Below are 22,044 nucleotides of genomic sequence, written 5' to 3'. Positions count from 1 at the left end.
AGAATATGAAATGGAAGAATTCTTGCTTCCCAGAAGAGACTGAGATGTTGAGTGACGAGAAAGAAGGTTTACCTTAGATTAAGCACAAATATGCGTCAGTGAACGAGATTTATGGTTTCAGGTTTCATTGGCGTCCAAAAAGAAAAATGTATTTAATTCAAACATGCCTTTCACTGTACTACTGTGAACATAGCCAAACAGAAGATTTCCTGCTAACAATTACTCAAGCGGGGGAAAGGGGAGCTGAACCACCAAAAATTTGTCACGCATCATCCACAGAACGTTCAAGTGGGTGGAAAAACGTAATATTCTGAAATAAAAACCTGGTTATGACATCATATTAGTCCATGAAGCATTGAGGCTGTGTCGAGGTATATAGTGAACCATATTGCCAATGGCAAAAGCTGATGAGGTGAGCAACAGTATTGTAGAAGTTAATGGGTTGTAGAAAATAAATTGTGAAACCTTCAGATGAGTTATAATAACAGCAATGTTTAGGGTGTCATTTTTTACGTACACGAACGAAAAACGTAGACGTATTTTCTACAGCAACAAGGTGTCTTGCATAAAATGTAAACACACGCTTCATATTTGGATTCTTTTAAAAACAACCTTTAGCGCCTCTCATATGATGCATCACTACTTGATATGCACAGACATTCTATTCTAGCTTTAATGAATATATAACACCTACTAAACATTTTCTTCTAGGCTGAAACTTCAATTATTTTAATACCTTTCGAGCTCATTGTGATATGTTGTAGAGCAAACGCGAACTTGTATAAGAGCAAAGTAAAGAGTGAACCAGCAAGCCGCACACGACGATATACACCAGCACCCAATCATAAACATTACTGACCAGTCAATTCCTTCGGCTATTTGTATATAGCATCGCGGTATCACAGCGTATGATGTCGCTGCCACTGTAGGTCTTTTCTTCATGGTAATACAAAGCGTTTGTGCGTTTTGGCGCCCACATTCCTGCTAGCTGTAAAAGATCGCCGTCGCGCTAAATACAACTCGAGCGATACGACCTGTGTGTGGTAACGACGACGACAACAACAAAAAGGGAGCACGTAATTATCCTCGAACACAGATGACTACGGCGACGCAACACTTGCGGCCGAAAAACGCGTTGTGAAAACACAACAGCCTCAATTTCATAATATACGCGGCTTGAACCAACGCATTCAAGAACTTGTCAGCGTCGTCTGCTGTTGGTCATAGTTGCCGACCTTGAAAACTGAAGCTCCGCCAAATGGTTGCCAGCCTCAACAGTCGTCGCATCGTCCAACCAGAGTGCACTTCAGAGCCGCTCATGCGGCTAGCGTTTCTGTTGCATTTTGGCGCCGGGCAGCCATTTCGCTCTCCACTTGCGGGCAGTAGGGGTGCCGCCACGTGCTGCGCAGGTGTGCGGCTAGCGCGTGTAACGGCCCTGAGAACAGCACTGACCTTGTGCGGGACAAGCAGACGATGAAACATGGTACTAACCACAACAATAACAGTACGGAGCCGCATTGTTCGAGCTGCTGAAGCGGTCAGGGGAAACTGAGTCATTCTGCAGCTGTCGACAGGGGCTTGACTTCGGTCACGAAAGCCGATGGGAAGACGAGTGCGTCTGCATTAAGCCTTTTGAAAACCGATCACCTCGTAAAGTCTACCGCTGAACGTGCCCGGGAACAAGCTCACAAACTTGCTGAGCAGACTGTACGAGTTATAGTGCCAGGTGTATGGTACGCGAAAAAGAGATAGACGACCCTTCTAAAAGCTAATTTTCATGAAGAGTTTGTCACGAGATGCCTTTTACGAACTAGTCGTGGAGAGAGTCACTCGTGGCGACCGAAACACGAAGCAGCAAGCTCCTGTAAAGCGGCGACATACTTTTGTGTGAACTCGACTGACTACTGGTGGCGGTGGTGAAAGTGATGGTGTTCCACAACAACAGTGCTTGCCGAGGAAAAATGATTCGTCAACGCAGCGACGGCTTCGTCGTATGTTGATGGGGCTGTGGCCAACTTCTCGACTTATCGATCTCAGTTGTGAGAGAACCCGGGGGAGGGGGGTTCGCAGACATGGGGTGGCAGTGTGAAAAAAACACGCTGACCTTCGATTCGCAGACTGTTTAGCAGGAGAGCATTGCGTGTTCGGGCGTAAAATCAAATGCTAGAGATGCTGAACGAAAGGTATCCAACGTGGCAAATCATTGCGACGACTAAACTGGTGGGCGGCCTTGCGGGCAAAAATGGTGGCGGTGGTACGAGGCCAGAGAATCGCATGATGGGGCGGTGTGGCTACGGGCAACGTGACGCCTTCATTAAAGCCAATCATCATGTGAAGTCGTGGCGTGGGGTCTTGAAGACAAGAGTGGACAAGCAACCATAACATAACAAAACAGAACACCCCATTATTTTACAACATCCACTATTCCTTAGGAGCAGGGTGTAAAACAGCTGCATCATAATGGCACTTATTGTTGCCACGCTAGTTTCATGCGTACAGCATCATTATAAGTGTTGTTCTCTTGTATATATGTGCCATGTTTGAAAATGCTTGCCGAATGTGATCCACCCTATCCTTATTCTTCAAGTTATTTCATTCTCATTGTTGGGCTCTGCAGTTTTTCTTTTTTCCAAGTAAACATAATACATATATCTTCCAGTGTCTCGCCACCTATCGCAAAAAGCTATTCTCTGCTGAGACTGTGGGACATTAGTTTTTTGCGTATTAATTTTCAGACCTACTCCTCTTCTTTCCCTGTCCAGTTCAGTAATCATTCGCTGCAATTTGTCATCCGTGTTACTCATCAAATCAATGTCATCCTCGAATCTCAACTCACTAAGACACTCCCATTCAATCTTATCCCTAACTTATTCGAATATAGCGCCCTGAAAACGTCCTGCGAACACGTGGTGAATAGTGTTGGAGAAATCGAGCCTCCCAGCTTTACACCATTCTTTAATGGGGCTCGGTCACTTTCTTTATGGAGGACTATAGTGGCTGTGGATTCGCTGTACATTTCTTTTTCCAGTATGCTATTATAGGCTTTATCGACGCCCCAATTCTGCAATGCTGGCGTAGCTGCTCATATCTCGACCGAATAATATGCCTTTTTGTAATTTTCATAGGCTATGTACAGGGGTTGGTTGTGTTCCGCGCGTTTCCCTATTACCTGATCGATAATATGAATATCGCCTATTGTGGAGTAACCTGTGTGAAATCCTGCTTGTTATTTTGGTTGATCGAATTCTAATGCTGTATTAATTCTATTAGCTATCATTTTTGTAAACAGTTTGTAGACAAGGAAGAGTAACCTGATCGGCGTGTATGTTTTTAGTCCTCCACGTCGTATTTCATATATATTAACATTATTTTAGAACTCTTCCAAGATTCTGGTACCCTCCCAGTCAAGAGACGGTATACAGGGGGGCCAGTTTTTCTAAAACAATCTTTCTACCATCTTTCAACAGGGCTGATGTTCCTCTGGGCAGATTATGCCTCTTTTGATATCATCCTGGTTGTTAAGGCTACCGTACAGCTATCTGTAGAACTCTTTCATCACCTCAACTATCCTATCTGATTGGTTATGATGACGTTGTCTTCCTTGTCCCTTAATACATACATCCGAGTTTTGGTCTTAGCAGCTTTTAGGCTTCTGCTGCTTTTTACAGCCTGCTCGATTTTCACCGTGTTAAACGTTCTGATGTCGGCTAAAAACATATATTTCCACAACCTGTGCGTTGCAAGGTGGCCACGACAAGACTTAGTGCAAAGACGTTTGCAAAGGACCAGGGGAGATTGGGAATGACTCCCAGCCAACTTATCCCCACTGGCCTTCCAAAGGACGCCGTGTGTGCGATCTATCTCGGGAAGCTCTTGTGTAATTGTAATAAATATTTGTCTTTATTGCCGTGGCCACCGAAAATGAAGTGGAAACGCCTGTTGATTGACGTAGAAAGCTTCACCACCTCTATTTCATGGGATGAATTTGAGACTATTATGGATTGTCGTCTCTTAATAGGATTTTCCGTCTCCTGAGATAATTTGCCAGTACCCCTTCTAGCGGATATACGTCCGACTTCCATTGCACACGCTTTTGTGACACTAGTAAGATTATCGGTCGTTGCGTTAATGCTAACATCAGTCAATTACTTCGTTCAGAGTCGCGAATCTCTTCTGAAGCAAAACTCCTAATGATTGCACTTTCCCTCTCAGCGCAAGCTCAAAAACAAACTTCTTGTGCATCAGTTACTGGCGTTTCTTTTTGAAGCCTAAGCGCACGTCCGACCTTACGGTTCTATTGCCACTGCATTGGATCTTGCCAACGACTTACACATTATGTGCAATGCCCGTGTGCGCACTCAGAGTGAAGTCTGTTTACTTTGCCATTAGGACTCCTCCACGTCCACTTATGTATAGCCTCTTTTTAGTTCACGATTTTACAGAGCCGTGAATTATTACGGTCTGTGAACTCTGTTAGTAACTTCCCCGGTGAGAGAAAACCCCAGACGCCTAAAACACCACAGGAAGAACAAAGAAGCACAGATGAAGGGCGTAACTTGCAACTGATTTGTTCGCAAGGAAAACGAAGAAAATATATATCTGGCGCCACACGTGCCCTAACATCACTGCTTCACATAATCACTACACGTCAACACACGTGGTCATCAGAAAGACTTACCTACTCAAGCAACAGAAAGCAAGGAGAACTCAGGCATGCGCAAGACGACTGATCTGTCACTTGTACAGAAGTCGGCTTTTTTCTTTATCCAAAATGCTCCTAATATTCCAGGGCCAGAAAATCAGAGCTTTTGGCAAGAAACTCTTGAAAACTTCGCCTCTCAAGAGCAGGAATGGCTATGTGCAGGCAAATCTGCTGCCAAATGATTTTCAAGTGATAATTCTTGTGCCCTAACTCTGACAGTCAAACGTCGACCAGTGGGGCCGATGTAAACCCGACTACAACCAATTGGCGTTTCATACACCACGCCCACCCAGCAAACCGCAACATCGAAGTGTGTTGCTTCCCACAAGTGCAAGCCCTTTGTAGTTTAGAAATGCGTGGGCACGGGCCAGCCATTTTACGTGGCGCAGAAAAAAACTACAGGCTCATTGTACCTTTTAGCCACGTTCTTATGGTTGTGCGCTAGTTGATGAACGGTACAACCATACGTATTTTGAGAGTATGCTGCCGGCTTTTTCTTGTGCCATTTAACATTTAGAGGAGAATTTTGGAATTCGATACAACGACAGAGTTAGAATAGCTAGCAGAATGCAGCCGCCTATGTCAAATCATGTAACTATATCGTGCGTACTGTGAGGGCAAGTTTTCACCAGCGCTCCTTTGAGATACACGGTCGCGAAGGCACTTTTAACAAGTTAGAATGGGCCGCATTGAAAAGTAAGAGCTTTTTGCGTGAACGTGGGCGATGAGCTCAGCACACTTGTCACTTTGAGGAAGTAATGCTCAAGTCTAAAAACTGCAATTTATTTTCAATATTGCCACCCGCACGTAGTAAGTCGAGAGCAAAAGCGGCTCTCACCTAAAGGAAAAAAAGAATATCTCATGCTTCTTCTCGGCTCGAGAGCCAGCCGCGACGCACGCATTGTCCAGAAGCTAGCTACTCGTTGGCTTAATATCCCCCATTCACAGTACTTCTGAAGCCTCATGAAAAACTGGTAGAGCTGCTGGGTACCGGGCGTGCGCCCTCGTACGTGATAATCCTGTGTTGAGTGATGGACGTCTGGCGGATCTTTGAGCAACTTGCGAAGCAAGACCTGAACTCGAACAAGAGCGCTCACAGGGCAGTCTGGCTATCGGTGTAAAGATCAGGATTGATCTCAATATTACTCATGACGTGTCTCCGGTATCCACTAGTTCTGACGTGAGACACTTAGTGACATTCGCTACTTTGTGGGCACACGCTATCGAAGTGCCACGGAGCAGGTGTCGACGCTCGTTGCTAAAATTGGTAACGAGAAATTCAGATCGGCCATCACAGAGGTGTATAACACTTTTACCTACACAAATTTCTTTCTGCGGGAGGTGTTCTAAGTTTGTTTCGGCTTCCACTTCACCATCGCCCGAACCACAGCATGTGATGTCGACCAGAAGACTTGCTCGTTGAGGAAGCATTGGGATCTGTTCAGAAACACGGAATACGTCGGCATGCCTTTCGTCATCCTGCTCGTCGATTTCTCGTTGGGTCGAGAACCTGACGCGGCTCTCTTGTCTACCAATAATAGCACAATTTAGCTGCAGAAAACCAACTCCCAGAATGACGTCACCGGAGCATCCGTACGGAACAAGGCAGCTTGATATCAATGTATACACCTGATTGTTAACTCACTCTCAAAGGCTCTCACTCTCAAAGGCGGGCAACGAGATATTGTTTGAAGCCGGTCTTCAGCCTTTCTTCATGCCGCCAGAAAAGTCCCAACTTTGCACACAAGCCATGAAAGCGATAACAGTTGACCCGATTCCCAGAAACATACACCCAACCCACAATGAAGGACGAAGAAAAGCGAGAGCCAAGGCAATACTCGCCAAGATCATGTGCAACGATACGCAGGTCCTCTTCGTTGATGCCGCAAAATATTGGAATCGAGGTGCCTATGCAGTCTCTGTGGTGGACGCCCACGGCTCGCTCGTCAACGCAGCCACGGTAGTTACCAACTTCACCCACGAAGCAGAGGAAATGGCCATTGCGCTAGCCCTTCGAAGCTGCACTGAAGCCTCTGTCATTTACTCGGACTCTAGAACAGCTATAAGAACTTTTTCGGCGGCCCTAGTCTCTTCGAAGGCAGCTGCGGTCGTTAACAGGCTTTTCAACCACGAGACGAAGGAGGAAAACTTTCGGTCTACACACATCGCATGGTTCCCAGCCCACATGGGAAACATTTCCGGCTTTGCTGGCAACCCAAACGAGCGGGCACACACACTGGCGCGAGAGCTCACTTTCCGCGTCAGTGGTTCGCCCCCTCGCTTAAATGCAGCCTGCAGGAACCTCGATTACAAAGACCCACTTGTATCATATCACGAACTCACCTCACATCATAGATTAGAACGTCGAACTTTTCCTCCTCCTCACAGAGATCTGAACAGAGCACAAGCAATCACTTACAGACAATTGCAGACACGTACATACATCACACCAACGACACTAAGCAGGATTAATCCGGACTTTTCCACTGCATGTCCACACTGTGGAAACGAGTATAACAATTTCGACCACATGCTCTGGTTGTGCCCTGCCAACGTGGGTACAGAATTTTCTGACCAGTCCTCCTGGGACTCCGCCCTTCGAAGCACAGAGCTCATCGCCCAGCTCAAGGCTGTCCAGAGGGCCCGGGCCGTCGCCGAGAGACTCTGTCTACCGGTCCCGACCTGGGTGGAGCCGCCGGATTGATGGCGGGGCTTTCGGCACCGCTTTCTTTCCTCTCAGGACCTTAATAAAGTTCATACTCACTCACTCACTTAACTGCAGTTCCGCAGGCGCCCAGTGGAGCAACGACGTGGCTACCAGCCACCTGAATTTGCGAGTTGTGCCACGGCTTGATTACTTTGTTCAGCTTCGTTGCCAGTTTCCCGCTCATTATAGAATGGTCTGCGCCGGTGTCCACTAACGCACTAACTGCGCAACCATCAATTGTCACTGATCTGTCGAGCTGATAGCAGTGGCAGCGGATATCACATCAGTACGGCTCTGCGTCATTAGGAGGCCTTCAGCGCTTCGACGTTCAGCAATCCCACCCCAGAGGTCGCTTAGGTTAGTTTTCCCGGTGGGGGCTGTGAGACCGTGCAGTAGAATAACGCTGGGGCAGTGATGAAAATCGCCTCGGCGATGGCGAGCGTGACTGGCGCCCGACAGACGGTGGTGCATGCCGCTGGGAGAGGTACACTCGGGGACAACTTTTTGTGGCAATGAAGGGGAGGCTATGCAACCAAAGAGCGCGTGTGCCACCACTGAGGAATATAATATTACGAATGCGTCTGTGTTTTCCACGTGAAGATAATAATAAGTGAGTGTAGCCGAACTACTTGGTGGAGGAGTACATGTGCAGTAACTCCACCCCCGTAGCTTTCGCTTCATCGCCAAAGAAAGCTTTCCCGAGTATAGTAGATGTCGAGGAGTCACTGGCCGTAGCGCAGTGACGGCGACTACGCAGAGAAGCCGCGAAGCCCAAGGCGGCAGTATGGGCACTGGCGGTGCAAGTGATCAGCTTCTCCGCAGTGAAAGCATACAGGCCGGCGATTGGGCGTGCGCCAAACATCCGAATTCCGAGGATACGTCTGCCGATCACCAATATAGTGAACCGCTTGCTCCGAACGATGGGTGACAGGAGCGCCACGGACAAAGGACAAGGGCAGTGGCGTGTACGTGCCTTCGTAGTACGGTCTGTACTGCGCTGACTGGGATGAAATGGTAGGAACAGGATGCACGAACAGCGGTGGCGATGCAGTAGGGTGATTCGAGGCTTCCGCGTAGGTTGTCTCACGGTGGTATTGAGCAGTAATCAAGGTGTTCTGGAGGGTCTTAACACAGTTTCAATATACCTAAGCATAGAATGGGATGCCCCGCCGGCCTCTTGCAACTTTTCACGTATGATGGATGAGTTTGCGGAGGCAGTCATTGCTGGCTCCAGTGGTGGTCAAAATGTCGGCAGGGGACATGCCACTTACCTGTCTGTCGTATAAACTGCATCGCTTCTGCAGCAATTTTTCCATTGTCACGGCCTCGGACAAGAACTCTGCGGCCATCTTGAGAAGACTCCGCACAATCGATTGATTGATATGTTGGGTTTAACGTCCCAAAACCACCATATGATTATGAGAGACGCCGTAGTGGAGGGCTCCGGAAATTTTGGCCACCTGGGGTTCTTTAACGTGCACCCAAATCTGAGTACACGGGCCTACAACATTTCCGCCTCCATCGGAAATGCAGCCGCCACAGCCGGGATTCGAACCCAGGGCTCCGCACGAGGCCGGCAAAAGCTGCATCTTGACGCCGCACATCAAGTGACGCAACTTTTGGTGCTCCGTCTTTCTTGGGTCGACTTGTCAGAAGAGGCGCGTCATTTCTTCGACGTACGTGGTCACATTCGTTTGGCAGCTGGATGCGGGCCAGAGTAGCTCGTTCATCTCGTTCTTGGCGCTCAGTACTGGCGTAGGTCTGCAGAAATGTACAAAATAATTTGGGCCACATCGTCAGCTGCTCCTCTCAATTTTGATATTACGCACGTGCCCCTCCTTAAGGTAGAAATAGGCACGACTTGGTTTCGTCGCACTGTACCACTAATTCAAGATGGCTACGCACTCGAAGTCTGCCAACCAGTCCTCAACGTCTTCACGCTCCGTGTCATGGAACATCGCCGTAACCCGTAGCGTTTCGACGGTTAGACGTCGTACTTTCCGTGCCGGTTGGCGGGAGGCAATCCCTTGACTCGGTAGTGAGTCCGATGCACGGGGGTGTTGACTGGCACAGGAGTCGTATCACGGCGTCCGGGTGGTCTGCAACATCCGCGAGGCTACCCAGCACCTCTACTAGCTTGTCACGAAGTACCCCGCCGTGGTGGTCTAGTGGCTAAGGTACTCGGCTGCTGACCCGCAGGTCGCGGGTTCGATTCCCGACTGCGGCTGCTGCATTTCTGATAGAGGGGGAAATGTTGTAGGCCCGTGTGCTCAGATTTGGGCGCACGTTAAAGAACCCCAGGTGGTCAAAATTTCCGGAGCCCTCTACTACGGCATCTCTCATATTAATATGGTGGTTTTGGGACGTTAAACCCCACAAATCAATCAATCAAGCTTTTCACGAGGCTTCAGAAATACTGGGTGTGGGGGGGGGGGGGGGGTATTAAGCAACTGAGTAGCTAGACTAAATAAGAAGTTCATGCGTGACCGATAGGCCGTTAGCATAACGTTTTAAATGTGCTAAAATTTCATCTAAGCTGGGCTAATCGTGGTCACCAAAAGATTAGTGTTTAAAATAACTAAAGAACCTTCAGCATCTTTGTATTTCAAGTTGTTGAGCTAATTCCATGTCAAGGGAAGCTAAAAACATATTTCACAACACTGGAGCGACACGCAAGCCAATGAAAATCCTTTTTCGCTGAATGTAAAGATTATCATCATTTACTTTCGTTACAAAGGTCCAGGTAAGATAAAAGTGTGACGAAACCTAGAATTTATCTAGAGATATACATCTCAAGCGCCCTTCTCAGATGCTAGATGCTTCAAAACGGGTTATAAGAATTTGTAATAGCTCTGAGTACGGCGCGGAAAAAAATAGGTCTTCTACATCGACTGAAACGCCATACACACGACCCTGTAAGCTAGCATTCTTAACGAAGAACGGATCTCTGACTTCTGCCATACTAAGGTGCATAAAGAAAAATTTGCTTACGCGCAGCTGTCACGAGTCATGTTCACTCACCTTGCACCTGAGGGGCGTGTATTGATTTATATGTTGAAGTTGAAGTTGACGTTCATTTCAGACAAAAGCAAAAAAAAAGGAAGAAAGGTACGATTTGCCTAGGGGACCGGCGAAAAGGCATAAAAGCCTGACAAAGCGACTGCCCCCTGTAAACCCAAAACCCACGAAAATAACACAGTGCTCAAAGTAAAGTAATGAGTCAATAAGAAATTAAGCATAAATAAGTTTCTACATGCAAAACATGTACAGGAAAACACAAATGAGCGAAAATTTGCGCAGGCAATGAAATCAATAAAGCATATGCGTGTCCGACAAATGAAGCAAACTGTAGAGGACATAAACAAACACTAATGTAAGACATGTAAAATACCTGAAGAAACTTTAAATTTGAATACAAGGTTTCAACAATCAAAAGACAGCAACATCAATAAGGAATATGTTTGACCGATAAATGAAACAGAGTTTGGATAACATAACCAAACGTTAATGTGATTTACACAAGAAAATACTTCAGGGAATATGAAACAAAGATGGTGACGGTGGTTACGTTTGTGTAAATAGGAAGTGTTCCTGTATCTTCTTTTTAAAAATGCCATATGAGACTGTATAGTCAATTAGAGAAGCTACAATCGGATGTTCGTTCAGGAAATGCGAAATTTGATACAATAGTTTTTGTCTGCCGTAATTTGTACGTGGTTTCTCATATGTATACACCATGTGCCGTAGGTTGTGACTATGATCTCTCGGGATATGCCTCTGATAAAACCCTGAGCGATCGGTTCGTACCTGTTTATAAATAAGCATTGCCAATTTTTGTTTCATGTCGCTGGTTACCGTATTTTATGTTCCTTAAAGAGAGGCGCGGTATAATGCCTGAATGACACCCCTGATATTAGTCGTATAGCTTTTTTTTTTGCAAGGTGTGAATTTTGTCAGTGTTTGCTTTAGTCGTATTCCTCCATACAAGAAGGCAATAATGGAGATGTGAGTGAACAATGGAATAATATAGTTGTTTTTTCAACCACAGAGGGAGGAGTTGTCGCAATTTGCAGATTATACCCGTGGATCTGGAAATCTTGGTACGAACGTGGTTGGTGTGTAAGGACCAGTCTAAGTGTTCTTGAAAAAGTATCCCAAGAAATTTAGGCGCTGTGACACGTTCAATTTTCTGCCTTCAAATATTATTGTAGGCTCGCTTGTGATAGCCTTATTGCGTGGGCGGAATAAAACATATTTTGTTTTTTTTGGTGTTGAATTCTAATCTATTACACTTAAGCCAGTCAGATAGATGTGTCAGCCACAGGTTTACTTGTTGTTCAAGGTGATTCAGGGAATTACCGGCGAAGAATATATTGGTGTCGTCCGCGTAGAGAACATCGGGTGTTAGCGGTATGTTAGGTAGATCATTGATATGAATCAAGAATAGCAAATGCCCTAAGATTGATCCTTGTGGAACGCCGCAAATGATATTACCTACGTTTGATTTAGTGTCACCGAGACTGGTATACTGTTGCTGATTGATTAGATAACTTTTTATAGGTTCTAGAGCCTTTCCTCTAATTCCATATGAAGGGAGTTTCCTCAATAAAATATGATGCTTAACCGAATCGAACGCTTTTTTGAAGTCGAGAAAAATCCCTATGGTAAGTAATTTATGTTCAAAATTGTCAAGTATTTTTTCTTTAATATCCAGTAGTGCTGTTTCAGTAGATTTTTTCTTTTGGAAGCCATACTGTTGTTGTATTATCACATTTCCTTGCAATAAGTAATTTGAAAGTCGTAGGTTGATAACTTGCTCAAATATTTTAGAGAATATAGGTAATAATGAGATAGGCCTATAGTTATTAAGGTCATTTTTATTACTGCCTTCAAAGATGACAGATACTTTCACAAACTTTAGCTCATCAGGAAAAATACCTGAACTAAGAATTGTGTTAGCGATATGTGAAAGCGGCTTACTTACGGTATGGGCAACTGCTTTAATAGGCTGGGGTTTTAAGTCATCCACGCCACATGCACAATTATTTTTTAATTTTTGCAACAGTTTGTATATTTCGAATTCGGATGTGGGAAACAAGAAAACAGAGGATGAAATGTTGCTAGTTACATAAGTATGATTGCTTATCTCCCCAGCAGTAGTCCCACAATCGCCAACTCTAAGGAAGTGTTCATTGAACCTATCTGCAAGTGGCGGACCTGAGCATGGTTCACCGTCTATCCCGAGCTCCGATATAACGAATTTATCAACTTTGCACATAAGGTCATTGACCTTTTTCCAAACTTTTCTGGAGTCATTCAATATACCAGCAAACATATTTTCGTAGTACGCGAAACGCGCTTGTTTAATATCAGTGCCAAGTTTATTTCTAATTTTTTTGTATGTAGCTAATGTGTCCAAGTTTTTTGTTCTGATAAATACACTAAACAGACTATCACGCACTTTTATTCTTTTTAAAAGGTGTGAATCTATCCATGTTTTTCTAGACCTACGGGTTTTTCTGATCGTTGTCTTAGAAAATGCAATGTCATAGAGACCTTTAATAGTGTTTAGAAAGAGGCGGTATGAAGCAACGGGATCTTTGAGCTCTGTCACAGAGTTCCAACCTGTACCTTCAACTAAGTGTTGAAAGATCGCAATCTTATCCGCAGATAATATTCTGCATATAATGGTTGTATTCTGAATAGTTTGGTTATGTCTGGACAAGTATGACTTGAAGAAAATAAAGAAGGACAAGTGGTCGCTTAAGTCTGCTATCAGTACACCTGCGTCGCATTCACATGGCTGATAGTTTGTAAAACATAAGTCGAGTAGCGTTTCAGATATGTCTGTAATTCTTGTTGGCATGTTAATTACATTTTGATACCCAAAAGAGCAGAAAATTTCAACGAGGTTTTGCCTATTAGACGTTGTTGCCAAAAAGTCGATATTAAAGTCACCACAGAAATTCGCATGAAATCCAGATTGACAACAGTATTCTAGAACACTTTCAAGATAATGAAGAAACACAGTAACAGAACCAGAAGGGGGTCTGTACATGAGGACAACAATTGTGCTCATGCATTTGATCATTAAACACTCATAGTCAAGTTCAATATGGGAGTATTCCAAAGTATTTTCATAGTGGAGAGAGTTTTCAATATAAATCGCCAGACCACCTCTTCTTCTGTTCTCTCGCGATATTTTAGTACATTTGTATCCAGCGAAATGTACATCAGGGTTATCACCAGAAAACCAGGTTTCTGTGAATGTCAAGATGTCGAAATTATGTTCGAGTGTATCGAAAAAAAAAGCTTACAGATTCTTGTTTGCGCCTTAGACTACGGGCATTTAGATTTACCAAGGATAGGTGTTTGACGTTTCGTGTAGCTTTTAATTGCCGAAAAGAAAAGGCATCATAATAATTCTGCGACTGTGTGAAAAAAGCCATGAATTAAGTCGGCCAGAAAAGGAACTTTCTAGTTTTTTTTTTTTTTAGTTACCGCAGCCCTTCTAGATCTTCAGCAGTTCTTATGTTAACAATTTGATGACGTGGGCTTCGTCGCATGAACATCTTCCCATTCTTAACCCCAAAAAAACTGATAATGCAGCTCACGGGCTTTACACCTCATCAGCCAGAACAGCTTTTTGTTCTGTGCAGTTAAGTTTTCATTGAAAAACATCTTGGACTTTGACTTCCTTAGTTCTTGTCACTGTTTCAGCCAGATATCTCGCGTCAGTCGAGATGTGAAGCGTACCAATATAAAGGCGGGCTTATCAACCTCGTCTTGCCCTGCTCTTTTCGGAAGCCTATGGGCGGCTTCTACATCCGATTCTGACAGCCTAGGCAGCTTCAAGTCATTTGCCAGTATGTTCAATTTTTCGAGAACATTTTCATTCATTTGTTGCGGAAGCCCGTGAATTTCAAGGTTTTGTCTTCTGCCGTATTGGTCTAGATCGTTCATTTCTTGCTTGAGTTTGTCAATTTTCTGCTCTTCCGCGCGTTCTTCAAGCTTTTTCACTTGTGTCTTTAGGCAGTCTATATCTGCACCTTGTTTTTTCATTTGTGCTATTACTTCATCGTACTTATCGGACATTGCTTGTACGGACTTTTCAATGGTATCAACGGTGGCAATAATGCCTTCTAGTGCGTCCACTTTCTCTTTGATTGTCAGTAGTATGTTCAGTTTACCGTGTATTTCAGCAATTTCATTAGCAAGGTCTATTTCACGGTCCATTTTTCTTTTGCATTACTCGGGCCGCCTCGAACATTCGAGGTCCTGCAAGTCGGACATTTCCAAGAAGTTCTGGTCTCAGAAGTTTTCTTTTTGTATGCGCTTTCGGTAACGCCTGAGCATGAACTGAGATGATACTCATAATTGCACTCTGAACATGATAAATACACCGAATCAGTTGAGATACACTTGTGACAGGCAACGCAGTTTTTTGCCATTTCATTCAGCAGCAACGACAACCAGGTCTCAAGCTAACGTTTAAAACAGTGTAAAGGAATAAGGTCGAGCACCAACCTGCAAGTTGGAAGACGGTCACGTTAGGGATACTGCGAACAGGCCTTTCGGTGCCACTGCTGCTGAGCGTGTGTGCTATTGCGCTCAATGTTCACTGCTTTTGAAGATGGTCCTTGATGACGTAGGTCAGCACGTTGTACTTTGGTCGTCGCGTGTTCATTCGTATCCTGCTCCAGTGAAGCCGCTGCGCGTCAATTCCTGCAAGTTGGAAGATGGTCACGTTAGGGATACCGCGAACAGGCTTTTCGGTTCCACTGCTGCTGAGCGTGTGTCACATCACATTTATATGTGATGTTTAACGTCCCAAAACCATCATATGGTTATGAGAGACGCCGTAGTGGAGGGCTCCGGACGTTTTGACCCCCTGGGGTTTTTTACGTGCACCAAAATCTGAGCACACGTGCCTACGATATTTTCGCCTCCATTAAAAATGCAGCCGCCGCAGCCGGGTGCCCCGCCGTGGTGGTCTAGGGGCTAAAGTACTCGGCTGCTGACCCGCAGGCCGTGGGATCAAATTCCGGCTGCAGCGGCTGCATTTCCGATGGAGGCGGTAATGTTGTAGGCCCGTGTGCTCAGGTTGGGGTGCACGTTAAACAACCCCAGCTTATCAAAATCTCCGAAGCCCTCCACTACGGCATCTCTCATAACCATATGGTAGTTTTGGGACGTTAAACCCCACATATACATCAAATCAAGCAACAGCCGGGATTGGATCTCGTGACCTGCGCGTCAGCAGCCCAGTACCTTAGCCACTAGACCACGGTGGCGGGGTGAGGATGTGTCTACCTTGTGTGTTCTAAGACTGAAGAACAGAGACGGTGTTGCTTGCTAGGAAGCGCCATTGGCCTTAGACTGTTTTTCATAGTCAAGGTATTTACACAACGGAATAACGTAGGCCTTCATCTTGCTTGCTTGCCACTCTGCTGCGCTTCGCTTCGCTGTGCGTCTTTGTCCTTGTGGTGTTTTAAACGTCTTAATGTTCCCTCATTATGACATATTACTCAGCCCAGGAAAAAGTGCTTCAAATAAGTTACTCTTAATTCTAGAGTCGATGCCATATTCCCTCACTGCATGATCTCTAGCCTGCTTTTTGCCCATGAGTGCAGAATGCTGTGTCTTTACCTTTCTCATTTCTGATTTTACGTTTTTGTAGTTCATAGCCAGGGATTTGCAAGCTGGTGTGAAATATCTGTTTCCTTGTGCTTACCTGGAGTCGTTCTTTCTGTGTTTCTTAGATGAAGACGGCCGACCAGTTATGGGAGCTGGAGCGTCGTCCGTCTACATCAACGCCGTCTACACGAATGTAAGCAGGAGCTTCTACATCCAGTTCTCGAGTAGCCTCAGCACAACGCATTCGCTGGCTTACCTGTCCACTCTTAGTACAAGTTTCAGAGAACAGAGCTCTTATGCCAATACAGTTAACTCGGTAGCCATTGTATCATCTAGGCTAGAAATTGGCAGTGCCTGTCACAGTGTCGAAGAACGGTTATGCTACATGTAAGTCACCGCACATTTATTGCATTGTAAACGCAACGTTCAATTCTGATTTCCTTCTTCATCTGGACTGCCAGCGTCATCGTTCGGTTACCAAAATTTCTTATCCTTCATTCAGCTCACACACCTTCTAGCTTAAGGTTACTGTGCCCAAGTGATAAATGATACCTTTATGGGCCTACTGCAGCGCCGAAGGTCGTCAGCTCGCCCGACGGAGATGCCAACTCGGCGCGCCTTTTCGACAGAGCGCGCACGGCCAATGATCTGCTACGCCAAAAGAACCACCTTGCTATTTGAGAAGCTGCGTACGCAAAAGTCATATCACGCACTTCCACGGCAGCCTTCAAAGCACTCTTTCTATCAAACAACACATACAATGGCGAACAGCTGACCTGCGCCGTGCTTTTTGTTTTGTTTTGTTTCCCTGGGAGGTTGGCTCATACCCACTCAGGGGGATTGGCCAAGAAAGTGTAGTGCAGTTTTTCTGTGATCATTTTAACTATGTGTAAAGAATTGGAATTATAATAAGGCTAATGTAAATATAAAAACAACATAAAAAGAGCAAACGAAAAAAAAACCAAGTTGAGCAATTTTGAGATTTGAGGTGTTATGATTACCACTCAGCTGCGTTTACTTCACTCTGCCCTGGGGAGTAATCAATAATTTTTTTGATTGAAGATCACAAAGGTATACGCTTGGTTGCCTGAATATAATCGCAAACGGCATTGAAAGCATCCCTGTGGCAATGTCCCAAAGCTGAGGCGCCAAAGCTTAGCGCCGTTTCCGCCGTCAATCTAAGGCCTATTTTCCGAAATGGCATAACTAGTAACCTTTTTCTAAGTATCTCGTAGCGGCGACAATACAAAAAATAGTGATCTAGTGATTCCATTTCTCCGCAGAATGCGCAGAGGGGTGATGTTGTCTGACCAGCTCTGTGTAGCTTTATGATGACTTCTTCTTCTTCTTCTTCTTCTTCTTCTTCTTCTTCTTCTTCTTCTTCTTCTTCTTCTTCTTCTTCTTCTTCTTCTTCTTCTTCTTCTTCTTCTTCTTCTTCTTCTTCTTCTTCTTCTTCTTCTTCTTCTTCTTCTTCTTCTTCTTCTTTTTCTTCTTCTTCTTCTTTTTCTTTCTCTTCTTTTTCTTCTTCTTCTTCTTTTTCTTTCTCTTCTTCTTCTTCTTCTTCTTCTTCTTCTTCTCATCCTCCTCCTCGTGGCTCTTACCCAATGCAGAGGATTGGCCGAGTGTTAGGTGAATTTTTTTTTGTTTTTTCGCAATACTAATCGTATGTGCTAGGTATATGTTTAAAAACAAATAAATGCTGAATAATAATATTTGTGCGTTTAAAACAATCAGAAATTTAGCTATATATTCTTTTACTTTGACTGGTAAACTCCTATATTGCGTAGTAAACATCTATGTGACTGTAGCCAAGAGTAGAGGCGCCGAATGATAGAACAACTGATTCGGATATTTCAAAACCCAAGTTTCGAAGCGGTGGTGCTACGAATTTTCTTCTCAATGACGTATAGTGGTGACAGGATAGAAAGTAATGACTGATTGTTTCCTCCTCCTTACAGAAGATACACAGAGGAGACAACGCTTAACATGCTCTATGCAGGTAAAGTTGAGGGAGGTAACCCGGCAGCGAAGTTTGGTTATGGCCATTTAGATTATTCTCGACCGCGATAACTCAGTTTTCCAGAGATATAATAGGTGCCTATATTTTGTAGAAGCTGTCAAGATGAAGTCTGATAAGCATTTTTTGAAAGTTAAGGCGCGCAATCGTGCAATTGTAATGTATGTTTTCTGTGGGAAAACCAGAATGATTGGCATCAAAAGCACCGCCTTTGGTAAAAAATCAGCGCTGTCGTTTAAAAGCCAACCCTTGTGTCCTTGTACCCAAATTAAGTGGAGACATTGTAGGTGCGCGGGAACTGGTATTCTGAAAAGCTTTAGAAGAGGCGTTTCACCAGATGCAGAGAGAGAAGAACACACATATAATGAGTCAGTGATAATTGCTATTACTCCATTTAAACTGGGTAACTTTTGGAGACCTATTATTATGGCCATAAATTCAGCTATAAAAACTGGTATAAAATCCGGCAGTCGTAACGAAAAAGACCAATCAAGTTTAGGGCAGAATCTTCCTATGCCAGCTTTTCCACAGTTTGCGATGCAATCGTTAACTCGCTATGGCCGTTTCTTTTTTCTTTCTTTCTTCCTTTCTTCTTTTTTTTCTTCTTTTTCCCTTCCTTTCTTTCTATTATAATTACCGAGAAAGACGCTGGGGCTTGGCACGCAGGCAGCTAGAGTGAAGCATAAGAAGAAAAAGAAGGGCAGAATAATAGCCGCCAGCCTGGATCTTCTTGCCGGTAAGCTATAAAATTTTTAAAATATTATAGCTTACCGGCAAGAAGATCTCAATATGCTTTTATCGCAGACCCAGACGCCTTCTTTCTTGCTCATTGGCCATGGTTTCAGACACCTCAGATAATGTTTGTACAAAAGAATCTACAAAGTTTAATTGTGAACATTAGAAATTTAATTGAGACTAATGACTCGAATTGTCATGTTATAATTGAGTATGATGATGTATTCCCCCAAAACGCCAAATTACAATCCCTCAAATTTTTAAATAACATATTATTAGATTACTTGGAGCATGCAGAAAACTAAAAATATAATAGCCATAGATGCTTCCGTAAATAATCAAAAGGCAGGTGTAGGCATTGCCTCTGATTCGCTTGACTGGTCCTTTTCAGTGAGGCTGCATAATTTTACTCCAGTTTTTCAAGCGGAGCTCGTCGCGATTATTTTAGCTCTTCGAAAACTTCCATCAAACTAAAACAACGCAGTCATAATGACGGATTCTCTTTCAGTTTGTGCAGCTCTGGCAGCTTCAGAGAACTCTCGAATTCTAAGCACATTCAAAACATTAGTACCCCCGCAGTTGAGACTCCTGAGGTTACTATGGGTTCCGGGATACTGTGCATTAAGATTAAATGAATTGGCCGATTCCTTAGCACGAGCCGCACTTGATGGGCCAGTTTTGTCCATACTACCAGATGTTGAATATCTCACGGCAATAAGATATCGAAAATCAGCAATCTCCTCTGATACGATAGAAAAAGTAACTACATGGACAGAATATAACCACCTCATGTTTCCATGGCAACCTTACTGGAGCCAGTCCAGAAAGCTCGAAATCTTACTTACTAAATTTCGATATCGCGTCCCCACCCCCCTAAACCTGTATCTACACAGAGCTGGTCAGACAACATCACCCCTCTGCGCATTCTGCGGAGAAATGGAATTACTAGATCATTATTTTTTGTATTGTCGCCGCTACGCTTTACTTCGAAAAAGGTTACTTGTTACGCCATTTCGGGAAAATAGGCGTTACATTGACGGCGGAAACGGCGCTAAACTTTGGTGCCTCAGTTTTGGAACATTGCCGCAGGGGTGCTTTCAATGCCATTTGCGATTATATTCAGGCAACCAAGCATATACCTTTGTGATCTTCAATAAAAAAATATTATTTATTACTCCCCAGGGCAGAGTGAAGTAAACGCAGCTGAGTGGTAATCATAACACCTCGAATCTCAAAATTGCTCAACTTGACTTGTCTTTTTTTTTCTCGTTTGCTCTCTTTATGTTATTTTTACAATAGTCTTATTATAATACCAATTCTTTACACATAGTTAAAATGATCACAGAAAAACTGCACTACACTTTCTTGGCCAATCCCTCTGAGTGGGTATGAGCCAACCTCCCAGGGAAACAAACAAACAAACAGCCTGGCATGCCGGCGTTGTTTCTTGTATCTCTCTTACACTATCAATCATAAATCAGAACCAGAAACCTTTATTATTTGCGTAAAATCTGGTTATTGCGATTGAGCATCCTGGTAGAGGTCCCAGAGTCAGGGACTGGATTGCAGCCTTCTATTGCAGGTTGAAGATGGATGAAAATGTGACAGTTGCATCAACAGGAAGGAAGAAAATTTTCAAAGTGCATTTTGAGAACAGTGAATAAAAATAATTCTAATACTTCATATACTAAGAAGAAAACTTGTGGTACACACGAAAGAGAAAAAGAAAGCTTTGCAATAAACACAAAAACAAAAATGACACCAAATTATTTTTAGGGGCTGTCTAAAGAAAAAGCTAATAAGTGTGGTACTGATTGAGAAGGAACTTTTTATTTTTGACAAATGAGCTTATAGTCTTCGAGTTGAAGACAGGTGGCAATGTGTTACATAGGGAGAATGCACTGAAATGAGCGGTTTGTTTGCCGTAGCTGGTTCGGATTCTCGGCAAAATGGAGTTTATGTGTGAAGCAAATCTTGTGTTGTTAGTGTTCAAAAATAAAGAAGAAAGAATGACGGAGATGGGACATCTAATATTAATAACCAGATGAATTATGAATAACCAGATGGCCACATTGTCAACGGGACAATCGTCTCTTCTCCTGTCCCCTCCTGCCCTGTCGTTTTGCGCTGGTGAGCACTCTTTATCAGGCTAGATTGCATTTTACTGTGTCGCGCACTGTAAGAATATTATACGCGTAGAACAACTCTTTGGAACTGCTGTTAGTTGAGGTAGAAGTTACTATCCTGATTGCTTTGTTCTGAATTGTCTGTATCGGCGCTTATGATGCAATATCTGATATGTGACTTAATAAATGCGTCATATAGTGAAAAGAAAATGGAGTGTGAAAAAAAGGGGGCGAGTTTGAATAAGCATGCATATACCATAAGACATCTCCTTTTTAACCTCTAAAACGTGGCTATGAAATTTTAGGTTTTCATCGAGTCTGACACACAAGGTACACACAGTCATTGCTAGCATTGACCAAATGATATGGAATAGAAATTGTAGGAGCGGGTACTAGCGAGCGTTCATGTAATGAAAAGACAATTAATTGAGTTTTTGGAGGATTGAACTTCAATTTGTTTAATCTACCCCAGTATATTATGTTGCGAAGACCAGTACGTAATTTATCTATTAGGCAGTGAATGCTTTTGTCACAGCTAAATATTGTTGTATCATCCACGTAGAGCGAAAATTGGCAATGCCCGATATAATAAGGTAGGTCGTTAATATACAATAAAATCAAAACAGGACCTAAAAGTAAACCTTGTGGTACCCCTGTGATAATCGTTCTTTTTTTTTTTGCTTTGAGTAAGTGCCGGAAATACTGACCATTTGGTTTCTATTACAGAGGTAACTACTAATCAGTGAAAAAGAAGGATCAGTAATTCCAACTGCTTCTAGTTTAAGGAAGAGCATCTGATGATTAATAGTATCAAAGGCTTTGCTTTGGCCAACAAAAACTGGTCCGGCTAAAGTGCCTTCATCAACACCTTTTTAGAAATACATTAAGAATTCACAGAGCCTAATCAGTAGAATATTTCGCAAAAAAACCAAACTGATAATCAGTAAGAATGCTTACCTTATTGAGATACTTATTTAAGTGCTCTTCAAGCAATTTCTCAATGACTTTATTGAAAAACGGAAGCACGCATATGGGTCAAAAGTTCACTACCAGTCAACGGTCTTCTTCTTTGAGTTCTGGGGAGACATTACCACGCTTGCCTTCGAGGAGAAAGGTCCCT

General features: G+C 43.7%; 1 protein-coding gene and 1 long non-coding RNA gene across 6 annotated transcripts in view; one reads left to right on the top strand and one right to left on the bottom strand.

The window, feature by feature from the left end:
• The window catches only part of LOC119180589 (receptor-type tyrosine-protein phosphatase kappa), a 631,290-nt gene that overhangs the window by 429,884 nt on the left and 179,362 nt on the right, over positions 1–22,044 (top strand). For all 5 annotated transcript variants that reach the window (XM_075882906.1, XM_075882909.1, XM_075882908.1 and 2 more), the window contains one exon: positions 16,172–16,239. In XM_075882906.1, coding sequence (XP_075739021.1) covers positions 16,172–16,239 — 68 coding nt within the window. The remainder of the gene's footprint in view (positions 1–16,171; positions 16,240–22,044) is intronic.
• On the bottom strand, positions 13,490–16,545 carry LOC142784508 (uncharacterized). The gene is made up of 3 exons (XR_012888655.1): positions 16,303–16,545; positions 16,144–16,229; positions 13,490–15,134 (listed from the first exon to the last, which is right to left on the bottom strand). It is a non-coding gene; the product is annotated as an uncharacterized LOC142784508 (long non-coding RNA).

The sequence above is a fragment of the Rhipicephalus microplus genome, unplaced genomic scaffold, assembly GCF_043290135.1.
Source record: "Rhipicephalus microplus isolate Deutch F79 unplaced genomic scaffold, USDA_Rmic scaffold_14, whole genome shotgun sequence".
NCBI lineage: Eukaryota > Metazoa > Arthropoda > Arachnida > Ixodida > Ixodidae > Rhipicephalus > Rhipicephalus microplus.
The sequence above is the reverse complement of the archived record's forward strand: the minus strand, read 5'-3'. Positions and strand labels throughout refer to the sequence as shown.